At 40.5% G+C, this 12,961-nt stretch overlaps 2 protein-coding genes across 9 annotated transcripts in view; both read right to left on the reverse strand.

The window, feature by feature from the left end:
* Positions 1–628: 628 nt before the first annotated feature.
* Positions 629–6,820, reverse strand: tmem88b (transmembrane protein 88 b). Its single transcript, XM_026352348.1, has 3 exons — positions 6,336–6,820; positions 3,672–4,067; positions 629–1,459 (listed from the first exon to the last, which is right to left on the reverse strand). The coding sequence occupies exons 2-3, from the start codon at positions 4,059–4,061 to the stop codon at positions 1,175–1,177; spliced, it is 675 nt and encodes a 224-aa protein (XP_026208133.1). The 5' UTR covers positions 4,062–4,067; positions 6,336–6,820; the 3' UTR covers positions 629–1,174.
* Positions 6,821–11,323: 4,503 nt separating this feature from the next.
* The window catches only part of kdm6ba (lysine (K)-specific demethylase 6B, a), an 88,344-nt gene continuing 86,706 nt past the window's right edge, over positions 11,324–12,961 (reverse strand). For all 8 annotated transcript variants that reach the window (XM_026352559.1, XM_026352555.1, XM_026352557.1 and 5 more), the window contains one exon: positions 11,324–12,890. In XM_026352559.1, the coding sequence (XP_026208344.1) occupies positions 12,870–12,890 (21 nt within the window). In that variant the 3' untranslated portion in view covers positions 11,324–12,869. The remainder of the gene's footprint in view (positions 12,891–12,961) is intronic.

The following is a 12,961-nucleotide window of genomic DNA, read 5'->3' on the forward strand; positions in this document are numbered from 1 at the left end:
CTTTACATTATGTAGCATTTAAAGTACTTCTGGCTCATGGTCACATTCACATGTCCTTTAAAGAGACGTTAAAAATAAATAATAATGTCTGACTGTCAACTAAGCAACTAAGACAATGTAATTTCCTCTTCCCATTTTTGTTTTTGCAGAGAAGACTAATAATCATTTTTTCACTCATCACTCATCCTTTTCTTGGACTAAACCGTGTTATTTGGGAATCCAGTCATCTATAAGAGTCTGATGATTTGGTTAATACGTTCAGAATTTAGATGAGTGTCGTAAAAACAACCCTATGGAGTTTGGAGTTTGCCATTTACTGCTGTATAAGGTATCCAGAAAGTTAGTACAGTGGCTTGAATGTATGTAATACAGGGACATCAGTCCTTCACTAGGACTGATCAGATCTGACCTCTCCAGGGTCATATAACAGCAGTGACAGTGTTCACAGTGTTCAGCTTTGGTGTCGCTTGGATGTGCTTTTGTATTGTGTGCACATTTAGATTTGTGTTGCCTGGTGCTCAGGTTAGTTTTCCGTCTTTACCTGTGAACAATATTTCACAACTCTTTCCTTTTCCTAGTAGTAGACTCAACCCATCCCATGCTACTACTGGACACACACACAAATCCAAAAGCTGAATCCAGAACTTTATTTATAAAAAAGGAAATATTGCAAGAAATTGCAGTCACAGTTTACTCAACAAGCTACAATAGACAAATGTTTTTCATAACATGCTCCATGCACAGTGTTCATACAGCCTTTTGTGAGGTGTACTATTTTCAGTTTTCCTTTTTCCTGTGTTCGGGACAGGAAAGTTAAGTTCATACGCAGGTCAGATAAGAAATGTGATTGTTTTATAATGACAATTTAAGTAGAGACAATCCTTTCTGTAAACCACGCTGTGCGACTCTTTTAATTTAATTGCTGTAATTTGACTTGAAAGTTACAAAATAATTGAAACATCACTAAAAGCCACAGTGTCCACTGGAATAATTCCAGTAAACTAAATTCTTCTGTACTATCTCTTCTTTTTTTTTGTCTTTTCTGAACAATCGATGTGATGTTAAGGCATGAAGTAAGTTATTAGTCACTATTAACAATGTAATTTGTCTTTGAGGATGCTGGTTGTTGTAATAATGGCTATTTACAACTTCCTTCATTCTCTGCTATTGTTGCTCACACCCAGACTTTTCCCTTCCTGCTGCCATCGGCTCCGTCTCGTCCACTGCAGCAGCCAGTGCCCAGGCCACGGTGCTGGGTGGCTGGCAGGTTCTTGTACACGGCGCGGCTGTACGGGATGAAGCACAGGCCCAGCTGGAGGTGTCCGGCCAGGCGACAGTACGCAGCCAGCGCCAGGACCAGCAGAGGGGTGACCAAGAGGAAGCCCACCACCAGCAGAGCCACACAGCCTCCATCAGTCAGCAGGTCTGAGCAGTAGGGAGTTGTCCCATGAGGGCGGACCTGGGGCAACAAGAGGGGAGAGATAGCAGTTTGGATGTGGAAACAGGAAGTGATATAGATAAGTTGTCCTTCAACTTGTCAACATTTTTTTTACCGTGTCTCTTTACTGATAGTAATACAACTTCAGGAATATTTTCCACATTCTCACAGTTGTACACATCCACACCTTCAAGTTGCCCAATAAAAGCCCAGTGAGACCTGCTGACCACTCTCCACCCAACCAGCTTTGTTCTGCTGGTACCAAACGCTAAGTCACAATCTTATTGTTATTGTTGTGTAATCTTGGTTTAGTTGGAGGTCAAATGTCAAGGTCAGGTTTGGTGTAACTGTTCCTGCAACTGGTAAAAGGTTGTGTTTTCTACTCTATATTAGATTTCACGTTCATATCACGTTAGACAGATATTTTTACAGTTAGTTATTTAAAATGTTAAAACGCCTGTGATTTAAATGTTTGAAGTTCAGAGAACAACAGATAAGGACTGAAGATGATGTGCTCTATGTGGTATGCGTTTGAGGCGATGACAGATACTAGTTGGTATTCTGAAATTTACCACACACACGAAATCTATAACCCCCTCTTACCAAGACAAAAAGGCCCCAAACATTAAGAAACATTCCACAGTTGTGAAACATGCACTTGTTGCTGAGCAGTAAGAGTAGGGAGTGGGCAATAAGGTGAAATGGGTCAGGGTTTGAGCGTGGGCCTGAATCATCCTTATCACCACATGAAGGATGAACTGGACCTTGAAGTACATAAGGAAAATGCATGGAGTAAAAACATTTGCAAGACTCTGATGGTGGATTATTTACTACAGTAGACTGAGTGTTAGGTCTTCTTAGTTGCATTATTGTTGCACATGACTACAGAAACATAGTGACACTGTCCTGATAGATGTGTAGGTGCAGCCGGCCAGAAAGAAATACTTACAGCTGTAGAGGGAAAACAAAACACTGAGGAGAGACGTGGTTAACACCACAGTATGTGCTTTAAAGAGGAGGGCGCAGGGGAGTTTAGGGGTAGTATTTTAACAGATAACACTCAAGTATGCCCGTGTTTGTTTTTACGTGGTGAGGCCTCGCGTATGGCTCCAGATCTTAGCCAGGCTTCTTTTGCTTGTTTTTGCCTGTCAAGTATTTGTTGGGTGTGTTCCTCTATGTTCTGTTACAAACACGATTCCCTCACATATCTTGAGTAAGTGTGCTCTAAGTTTCTTGCTTAATTTTGAGGATCCCTTCTAAAGGTGTGGAGCTACTATCCTTACGCTTCCTCACTGCTGATTAGCTGCTTCAGCCAATCAGAAGCTGTAAGTGCAGGGGTGGTTAGAAAACAAGCAGGGCGGCGGCCCTCGAGGACCAGGACTGGACACCCCAGCTTAAAACCTTAAGCCACCATTCTTTCTCTACTTTTCTTCTCACCTCTTTTTTCTTTTGATTTATCAATCCTTTCAGGTCCTGGTTAATCCCTCTTTAAGCTGCTGTCACATGACGTCTAATTATGAGAGAGCAGGAGAACAGAGAGAATCCACCTCTCTCTGGTCATTAGCGGGGTCACCGGTCACCTACAGAAATGCTGTTGGTATGTATTCAAATCTTTGAACTTCCAGGATAGTGCTTATTAACTCATAAGTCAGATTTATTCTCTCCTTGTTTTCATCATGCACATTTCTTCATCTTCATACTACGTCTGTTTCTAAGCGTTCTTTCATCTCTAACCGTACAATCAGCCTTTTAAGTTTTGTGCTTTGACGTCGGACAGTGTGGACCTCTTGCTCCCTTTCCAGATCACCATCTCCTAAACATCTGAGAGAAATTCAGATTTATCTGATTATAAACCCCTCAGCTCTGATGGAGCCAAACCCCACCCTCATCCCCAGGCAGGACTGTTTAAGTTATGGATCAAAGTTATGAGATTGGGACTTTCAGGTCTGTCATAATGGAATTGATGTAACTATCTCTTTATTTATTTCTATATAGCGATGTAGCAGATTTGTGAGTAAACATTTTTACTAACATTAAAAAAACACATTTTTTCTCTCACCATCATGAACCCACCCAGAGTAGTTGTGAACATATACTGGATGGTGATATGTAATACCTTCACTACGAATCAAATATAAGCCAAATAACACAGGGTTTAAAGTGCATTTGACTTGGTGTCAAATGGTGAATGATTTAATGCATGCATCCAGTGCCCATCCTCCCCCCTTCTTACCGTTGAGTGACAGAGGAAGCCAAACACCACCATGACAATGGCCGGTGTAAGGATTGTCCCGAACACCAGTCCAGCAAGGCAGGCGTTGATCGCAGCAATCACCAGGTTCTGTGCAGTCACCAGCACGGAGCAGGCCCAACAGTCCAGGGTCCCCCTCAGCTCCAGAGGAGCTTCACTGCCTCCGCTCTCAGCTGCAGAATAAGGAGGAGGTATGACAACACGTGAAGGTGTTTCTCTGCCTCCACCGACAGCAGTGGTGGAGGCCAGAGAGTTGGAATGGTGCAGATGCTGTTGGTAGTTGGTGTGAAGATGGTGATGAGGCGCCAGCTCCTCAGACAGGTCCAAGGCCTGGTGGTGGGCACCCTTCTCTAGAGTACCAGCCATACTCATAGTGAACTGTGGGAAGAAAACAAGTCCATCAGGGATTTAAGATGGGAACTTTTATCAGGATCATATCAGCTCCATGTTGAAACACAGCAGCATGTTTATTGACTCAGTTTGTGGAAAACTCATCTAAAGAGAATTGATTAGCACAGTAGGTTGGTTGTGGTGGTTGCTCCACACTTTTCAACCTTTTGCTTTTAAAGGCTTAGTGATGTCGAGTTCACTAAGAAGCTGGATGTTTTATCTGTCAGGAATTTGGCAGGGGATGATGTGGTTGTGTGGTGATGGTTATCAGGGAGCTGATTGGCCACAAGTGAAGAGGCACAAGCGATAAAGACAGTCTGCAAGTAGGCGTAGTCGGCACATGTGCTTATGTTTTCACGTGTTGTTGTGCCTGGTTGCATATTATTTAATTATTTAAATTGGCCAATACAAACTTTTCGTTTCACATAATGACACTGGTACAACACTAACAGCATGTTTGTCTTAAAAGTGAACTTTTTGTGCTTGTGTTTTCAAACTGTTTCACAATTCATAGTTGATTCGAGCACCTTCATTCTGAATTCATTCTGTTAGGTGGTATGCAGCTGTGTTTAGTACAGGATATGTCACATCTCAAAGGTCAGGAGACGATGATGCCCCAACCAGGCAGGGGACATCTCTCAGCGAGAGGCACCTGGCAGTTGCCAAAGAGAGGAAATACGACTAAGGTAGACCTATTAAATGTGTCAAAAGCTGTATTTGGACACATATTGGAACCCTGAACCTCTCTAGATATTACAGAGGAGCTGTTTACTCTTTGTGTCACATCATGCCTCCTGCAAGTTCTACCCACGATTATTTCCCCATGCGAGAACATGTCTGGCACAGGCATTACCTGTTGTGTGCTGCATGTGTTAAACAGTTACCCTGGACAATGTCCATACCTGAACAGTTCATGTGTGAAAATGGCTAGTCTTTGACTTTTAGCCAACACAGCTGAACGTTTGAGGCACTGTCACAAAATGTACTAAATATAAATAAGAACCTATTCTACTACTGAGTCGTGCATGAATAAGTCTGTGGTGTTAGAATGGTGGTAAATGTCTTAAACCATATTTATTGCTCGATACCTAGTATCATTACTGCTTAGCTATGGAGAATATATTGTATCAGGATGCTCTGATGTGCAGTAATCTGTCACTGAAGCCTAAGGGTCAATTTCATACCCTAATAAAATGTTAAGGTGTAACTTGTGTGAATAAGTGTCGGCACTGTTCTTGAAATGGTTGAGGCATTTATTTAAAGCTGCTTCCTATAGCCAGTTCAGCAACCATTCTGAGAGTTGCTCAGTGTTTTGGTTATTATATAATTATTATTTTTGAAGCTAACCTCAGAAATACTCCTTTTAGATAGATGTTTACTTGTAGCTGAAATGTAACTTCAACTACGGACACAAACACTCGCTGGTAATCAGCGGGGACGGTGGAAGACGTTGTCCTGGGTGCTCTAGTGTTTGTTCACATGTGTCTCCTATTGTTGTCCCTAGTGTTGTTGTAAGGCTAGAAGGTCACACAGGAAGGACTGGCAGGAAAGTGTACGCGCACACGCATGCGTATGAGATGAGTCATTGTGCCCTTACTGAAAATACATCTAGATGCTCGCTCCACCCATTTTACTCACAGTTCTTGTCATTGTTTGAAAAACATTTCTTTGAATAACAGCTCATGTCATTGTTTGACCCAACTTGAGGAACTCTAAATCGGGGAATATTGTGCAGTCAAGTTAATGTAGCTGCCACATGGTGGTATGAAGTCACCCAGGATGATTCATGATTGATTTTTAAACTGCTTTATCATAGTACGTATGCCACCATGAATATACACAGTGCCGCTGTAGTTTTTGCAGCATTATCATGTTTGGATACTACTGGCACATGTCTAATTGTTCTAGTGTGTGAAGCAAAGCATCTGGAATAATAACTTTATTTCACAAATCTAAGAAGACATTTGACGCAACTTAAGAGACATTTTCTTCTCACTTTGCTTCAAATGTCTTCTTAGATTACTTCCATCCTTTTGTACCTCACTTGTAAATTGCTTTGGATTGAAGCATCTGCCAAATGACTAAATGTAATTGTTTCTGTGTTTCTTAAATGTTCATGTTGTTGCTTTGCATCGAACTAAATAGGATATTCTGGATATGTGTAGCTTTCTTTGCAGTCACTTGTATAAATGAGTGGTTACACCATGATATAATGTCATCTTGTCTTCTGGGTGATGCAGCTGCACTGGTACTCACATTGTGCTGTGGGGCCCGGTGGACCTCTTGTAGCTCGTCCTTCAGATTGTTGCTGCTTCTCTCGCTTCTTCTCAAGACCAGTTGTGTTCAGTCAGTCCTCCAGGCACACGTTCTCCACTCTCACTTCAGCAAGGTCTGCTTTTCTTTCTGTCCTTTACCGCTTCCCTCTAGAAACAGGGTTACTTTCCCGTTTCCTTGCTTTTTTTTGGGGTTGCCTCCTAAAGCCTTATCTGCTTAGTGCTGGTATGTTGGTATGTGGGCTTCCTGCAGTCTGCTCTCCTGCTGCTCCTTCTCCACTGTCCAGAGAAGCTGGTTAAGTCCCAGAGTTTTTCTACTTACCACATGAAACTTCTGTTATGATGTTAAGCAGTCTTTGGACAGAGACACTCCTTTCTCGTCTGTGCAGAACTACTCGACTCAGAATTGCTGTGGTCTTTGTCTTATGTATGTCAAACTTCTGTCTGCCCCCCCTCATGCCCGCAGAGCCTTCTCTGCTTTCCTCCCCCCTCCTTCACTCCCTGCATCCATCCCACTTTCTCTCCACCCACAGGCTTATCAGCCCCCTGCCTTTCTCCAACAACTCCTCTCAGCACATGCATTCCACCTCTCATATCCAGGACATGTTTGCCCCCTTTCACTCACTCTGTCCCCGTTGCAGTGGGGGCTGGGTGTGGCGTGTTGTGGGGTCAGAGTGAGACCCTTTGGGTGATTAAGTTGAGGTTCAGGAGAGTAGAAAATGGAGTAGGGCAGCAGAGGCAGCTGTGGCGTTTAAGAATAGTAGTGAAGAGGGACCATGATGCTGGAGCCTTTATTCAGGTCCAACAGTGCTGCACTAGTATAGTAATGTCTCATTAGTATAGAAGTCGTCTAAAATGGAGTTCCACTTTGTAATGCAGTTGACTCACACTCATCCTGTTTTTATTTAAGTGTTCATGACGTTTATTTCTCTTTTATTTCTTTACCAGCTGGTAGCCTTAGATGATATTCTGCTTCAGGCTGCATTTCACTATAGTTCATAAACATTGTGAGAGTGTTGTTTGTGCATGTTATGCAGTGTCCATGTTATATACATTGATATGATGGCACAACTAGCCACTTCTTCATTCCTCTGACGTTACATAGTGCTTTGTTTCACACACAGAGGTTGCTCTGTTTGTAGAGAAGGGGAGTAATAAAATCATGATTTTACTTTCACCATCTTGTAGAAACTTGGAAACTATGCCCTCTTCCTGTTGTATCCCTCAAAGTAACCTGATAATCTTATATTATATTGGCATCCATTATTGGCAAAGGGTTGTTAGCCACAGTATGTAACTTTACTCTAATGTAGTAGTAGAAATAAGCTCAACATCTCATTTTAATGTGGAGAGGTGCTGTCAAAGGCTTCTGTGACCCAGACCTGTTGAACAGCCTGGCAGCAGTGACCTTTCCTAAAGTGTATAAACGAGGCTTATCCATCTAGTCAGAGAATTTCAATGACTTCTGTTTGCTCTGTAGATTCTTATAATACTAATACTTGAGAATGGATTCACTTCTCATGCTAGTTCTAGTTTATATACTGTATTGTTGTTTTAGGTTTGCTAGAAACGTGCTTCATCAATTTTAAAACTTGGTTTGGAAACAATCTGTGGAGGTGAAGATATGACTTTTTTAGACGGGTTTTGAGAGCAATGATGTGAGCAATGACTTTTGTAAGTGCTTTAACAGCTGATACATGAGACAGTGCTGAGACAAGTATGACCTTACTGATTTTAATTAGTTTTGCATAATCTTGACACTTAAATGATTCAGATTGTTAAACAACGTTTAATATTACACAAAAATAACCTGAGTAGATACAGAATGCTGTTTTAAAATTTAGATTTCATGCAATATAAAGCTGTCCAAACCTATGCAGGCATGTGTGGAATAAGTATTTTTTTAATACCAGCTCTAATGGACTGCACACCCTATATCAGGAAGGGGGCAAATACTAAGATAGAAGATGTGAAACCAAGCATGACACACTGCACAGTTTACGATCAGGGATGGAACATGCGTGCACTGTCGTGAGATATATGGTTGAGATAAAAGCTTAGATCTGCTGCTATACAGGGTTAGAAAAGGAGGATGAAGTTAGAAGAACAAAGAGTTGGAGGAGGACTGTAATTAGTTAAACGATAAAGGATCAGAGCATAAGCTCACCAATTAGTCTTGTCTAATCCTGATTTTCTACCCCTTTTCCTCTGCTTTGAGCTTCAAATGTTTATTTACTCTAGCCCTGCTCTTTGTAGGCCCCCATGCAAGATGCTTTCTTGCAGATTTTACATGCATAGGGCTAATTGACGTTAGTTTCATCATACTACAACAAGCTATAGTACATAACTATATCTACGTGCAGCATCAAGATGTACAGTAAAAGGGGAAGAACCCACTAACATATTGGAGATAAATCATCTCATGTTGGCACTACATCAGTCTCAGTCTCTTCGTGTTACGTCAGTGCTCATTGTGTGCACATGGACTTTCTTTTTCTTTTGGGAAACTTGTTATCAATAGTCCCTATATCGTTTTTCCATGTTAAATCCTACAAGAGCAGCGTAAACAAACTTCAAAGTTTTGTCCATCATGATTTCATTATCGTGGTGATTGTACTGTTGGTGTTTTGTTTTCAGGCCCTCATCATCACCTGACTGCAGCAGGGTGGACAGACAGAGGGACTGAGGTGGACTTCCTGTGCTGTATAAAGCAGGATTTCCTTCAGTCTGTCAAGTACTGCTCTGTCCCTCCACTGGCCTTGTGGCCTCTAACTTGACCTAAGCACACTCTGACCTGCTAATGCTCTCTTTTCCTCTGTCTGAGAACACTGAGGGTTGTTTTTTATTTGTATTTTTTAATACAGTCAGCTTCTGGCAATAGGAAGGCAGGAATAAATGTTCCAGCATGGTTGACAGTAATGTAAAAATATATGAAAAACTGCATTTGCATTTCCTGAGCTTGCATTGGTAATTGTAGGATAAAGGTATTAAAAGCTTACTCCATGATATGACTTATGATGACATCATAAGTTACTTGTTACAGACTGAAGACCACCTGCTCCTGAGATGTCATCATTAGGATAAACTGCTTCCCTAAAATGGCTCTTTGGTCCGTTGTTGGCTGTTCAGGGTGCATGACATTAGATGCTAAAAATCCTCTGTCTAAAGCAAAAAGGGCTCACATATTCCGCATGAAATGATTGAGAAAACATTAAAGAGTACAGCAGGTGATGTCACACTGTCACACACACCTACAGGCTTTAGTTTGTTTAAATCGAACTCAACTTTGTTTTGTCTCTTAATAAGAGGTGGTCTTGATTCGTGGTGGTCATCATCTAGCAAACTCTGGTGCGGTCCTCCTGTTGAGAACACGCACAGATGCAAAAGGGACCAAACGCTATCAATCGCATGATTTGAGGGTAGTTTGTACATTTTCACTTCTTTTGTTTGTCCACTAAAAACATGCTGTGTGATTCATTCTCACAGTATTGTTCAAAAGACTTCCAAAGAACAGTTGTCGGTTACACAATAATGCCTTGAATGTGATCATCTGCAGTACATATGTTACTCAGGAAAATCCGCAGTTCGCATATTGTCCATTTCATTTGTTTTACCCCCTCTAGAACTCTCTGATGCCTGAATGCTCATCTAAGTATCCACATTTCCATTTTCAAGAGAAACTTGTGAATTGGGACCTTTTATATACCAGTCTGCATGTTTCCCACTTTATGGACTTGATTCAAACTGCCTTTGCTAAATGGTCAGACGTTTGTAATAAACTTGGATTTTTCTCAATGTGAAAAGAAATTGAACCAATAGGTTAAATCTTTAAGTTTACAAACTCAACCACTGTACTCACTTTGAGTTAAAACAGTGTACTGTACAATGTGTGTGTTTAGTCCAATGCGTTTCAGCATTCTCAAGCCATGACGCCATCCTAATCTGTGTCCCTACTGCTGGCGGTGCCTTTATTTGACAAATTTCAAATGAACAATGTCTCACATGAATTAGTTTTTTAATTCTTATTTTTCCTGTGCTGTTTGTTTCTAAACACGTGTCCGCACACAGACATATGTGAAGATGTTTCCATGTCCATGTGACATAGAAACACAGATACAGAGTATGTGATTAAAAAGGACCCAACATATGTTGCTCTCTGGCACCTAACAGCTAGCCATAAATGTGAAAATGAATGTGAAGTGGATTTGATGGCAAAGCAAACATCGGCTCTCTACTTTCTGTGTATGAGGTTTTTTAGACTACCTGATGAATTATCTGTAAGGAAACTAAAGTCTGGGAAGTCTTATTTCTGCTCCCTGCTATTTCCTGCTCTGCTATCTGTGAAGTTTTGCAGCTTGAACAATCTCCTTCCTCAGTTTACCCTGGATGTTGATGCGTAAATGGAAACTTTTCTATCGACTCCGGTCTTACACTCCCACACTTGTCTAACAATAGCAAGCTCAGGTTCAGGACGTGAATCAGAAAGCTGTGCCAATGAATGAGTTATTATTGTAGGAGTGCAGTATGAATATATGTAAGATGGGATGTGACGATCTGAGGGCAGCGAGTTGTTGTTGGACTCGTAGTACAAGTAAGGTAGGTGTGTCTGACCCTGATGTCACCCTACTAAAGGTGGACAAGTGCTGTGAGAGAGAATGACCCCTACGACTCCCTGTTTGACAGTTTAGTGTTCATAAAGAGTTGTATGTCGCTTATTTCAGTCTGATAGTTTGTTTAGAAAATGTTATTTTAAACCAGCAGTATGAAATGCTCGAGACGAGCGGGTTAGTGCCTAAATAATGTAAGGTGTTATAAATTAGACAACAGACATATCTAACATTACCTGGGTAGTCTACAAGGGATGCTGCCATGGAGTTTAAGAAGGCACCTTAATTATTAATGTTAGTGGCAGATGACACCAAGAAAATAATTTAAAAAAATGAATTCAGGCAGATCTTACTCACTACAGGATTTATCAAAAAGCTTTTATTAATAGTAATGTCACACAAATTCACAAGTGTTTAAGACATGTCTGGCTCAGTTTGGTGTGTCTGTGTGTCTGCAAATATGTCCGTGTGAATTCTCTAAACAGTGCAGTTATAAATAAATGACCACAAAGAGAAGGAAAAAGGGTAAGGTAATATTGCAACAGGAAAAATAGAATTTTCATTTTAAGAAGACAAACAGAAAAAAGGTTGTTCAAAGAGAACATTTAGCACCATCTATCCCGTTATCGTAATCAACAGATAATATAAAATCTTATCTAAAAGCCCCCTACGTGATTAAAAAAAATTACCATTTCTCAAATCCCTTTGGAAAAGTTTTTCCTTAGTAAGCATACAAACACAGCATTCCATTAGTCATCTTCTCTACATGAGCAGTGTGGCTATCATCTACAGGAAAGGTGGCGTTATATTCAAGATAAAGATATTTAATATATATCAGGGAAAAAAGGCAGGAGTCGCGAGGCACGAAGCACCAGAGAAACCGCCTCCACTCCTGCCAACACACAAGCCCCACATTTCACTTCTTACAGAGCAATCAGTCACCATGACAAAGGAAAAAATAATCGCAAACTTGTACAACCCTATTCAAAAAAAGGGGAGAACATTTATATCCAATAAATAGAGGAAACATTTTAAATTAATGTACAATGCAAAAAGAAAAAAAAAATCCAGGAAGTACGTATCTGCATATTAGAACAAAACAATCAGAGGTACATTACACAAACACCAGATAACAAGGATTTTCTTTCTTAAAGAGTTCATAAAGAGATGGAAGAAATGATACAACAAACTGTGTGACAACTCAAAATTAATCTCCAGAGGAAATAAAAGAATAATTCATAAAAACACAAGATTTACAACACATACAAGAATCTGAAAAACAAACAAAACCCCCCCCAAAACAACCAAAGTTGTAAAAACCCGTATGTTTTGAAGCATTCCAAACAATTGTAATTTTTTTATTCTTAATGCTTTAGAAAAATGTTCATATCTCTATTATTAGTATTTTTCGTGTTCTTTTTCTAAATACAAGGCCAATGTGGTATATATCTAGGATGATCTAGTTTAGAAAAAAACAATAAATTATCTTAAAAAAGACAGCACCCCACAAAAGTTTCAAACAGCATGTACAAATTTCAGTATTCAAGACAACAGAAAAGGTTTGTTCTGGTACTGACAGAAACGCCATTGAAGCCATTATCCACCCTCCACAGTGTGTTCAATGGCAGCACCAACTGTGCCCTGGTTTTCAACTTTCTTGTTGCCAGGGTCTCCGATTGAAAGCACCATCTGGGAGTAAACTGGTATTTTATTGGCGGCTTGGTATTTTTTTTGTAAACAGTAATGATGAGTAAACTTATTCAACTGGCTGATCAGCAAGTATTAGCAGTAGTAGTAGCAAAAGTATTTTAAATAATGAAATGTGAAGCTGAAAACCAAATGAAACTGTCGTTTGTCCTGGCTTGCAGGAGTTTTGGTTGTGGCTGAGGAGATGAAGGAGGGGACCTCTGTCACCGGGAGGAAGATGAGGCCTGGTAAGATAAAAACAACAAAGACACGTAAAGAGAAAAAAGTGTTTTTCATTGTCATTGTTCATTGTTTA

The sequence above is a fragment of the Anabas testudineus genome, chromosome 18, assembly GCF_900324465.2.
Source record: "Anabas testudineus chromosome 18, fAnaTes1.2, whole genome shotgun sequence".
Classification (NCBI taxonomy): domain Eukaryota; kingdom Metazoa; phylum Chordata; class Actinopteri; order Anabantiformes; family Anabantidae; genus Anabas; species Anabas testudineus.

Coding starts and splice junctions, on each gene's coding strand:
- tmem88b (XM_026352348.1), bottom strand. CDS start 4,061: ATGAGTATGGCTGGTACTCTAGAGAAGGGTGCCCACCACCAGGCCTTG. Junction 1,460..3,671: donor GCTTCCTCTGTCACTCAACG/GTAAGAAGGGGG, acceptor TTGTTGCCCCAG/GTCCGCCCTCATGGGACAAC.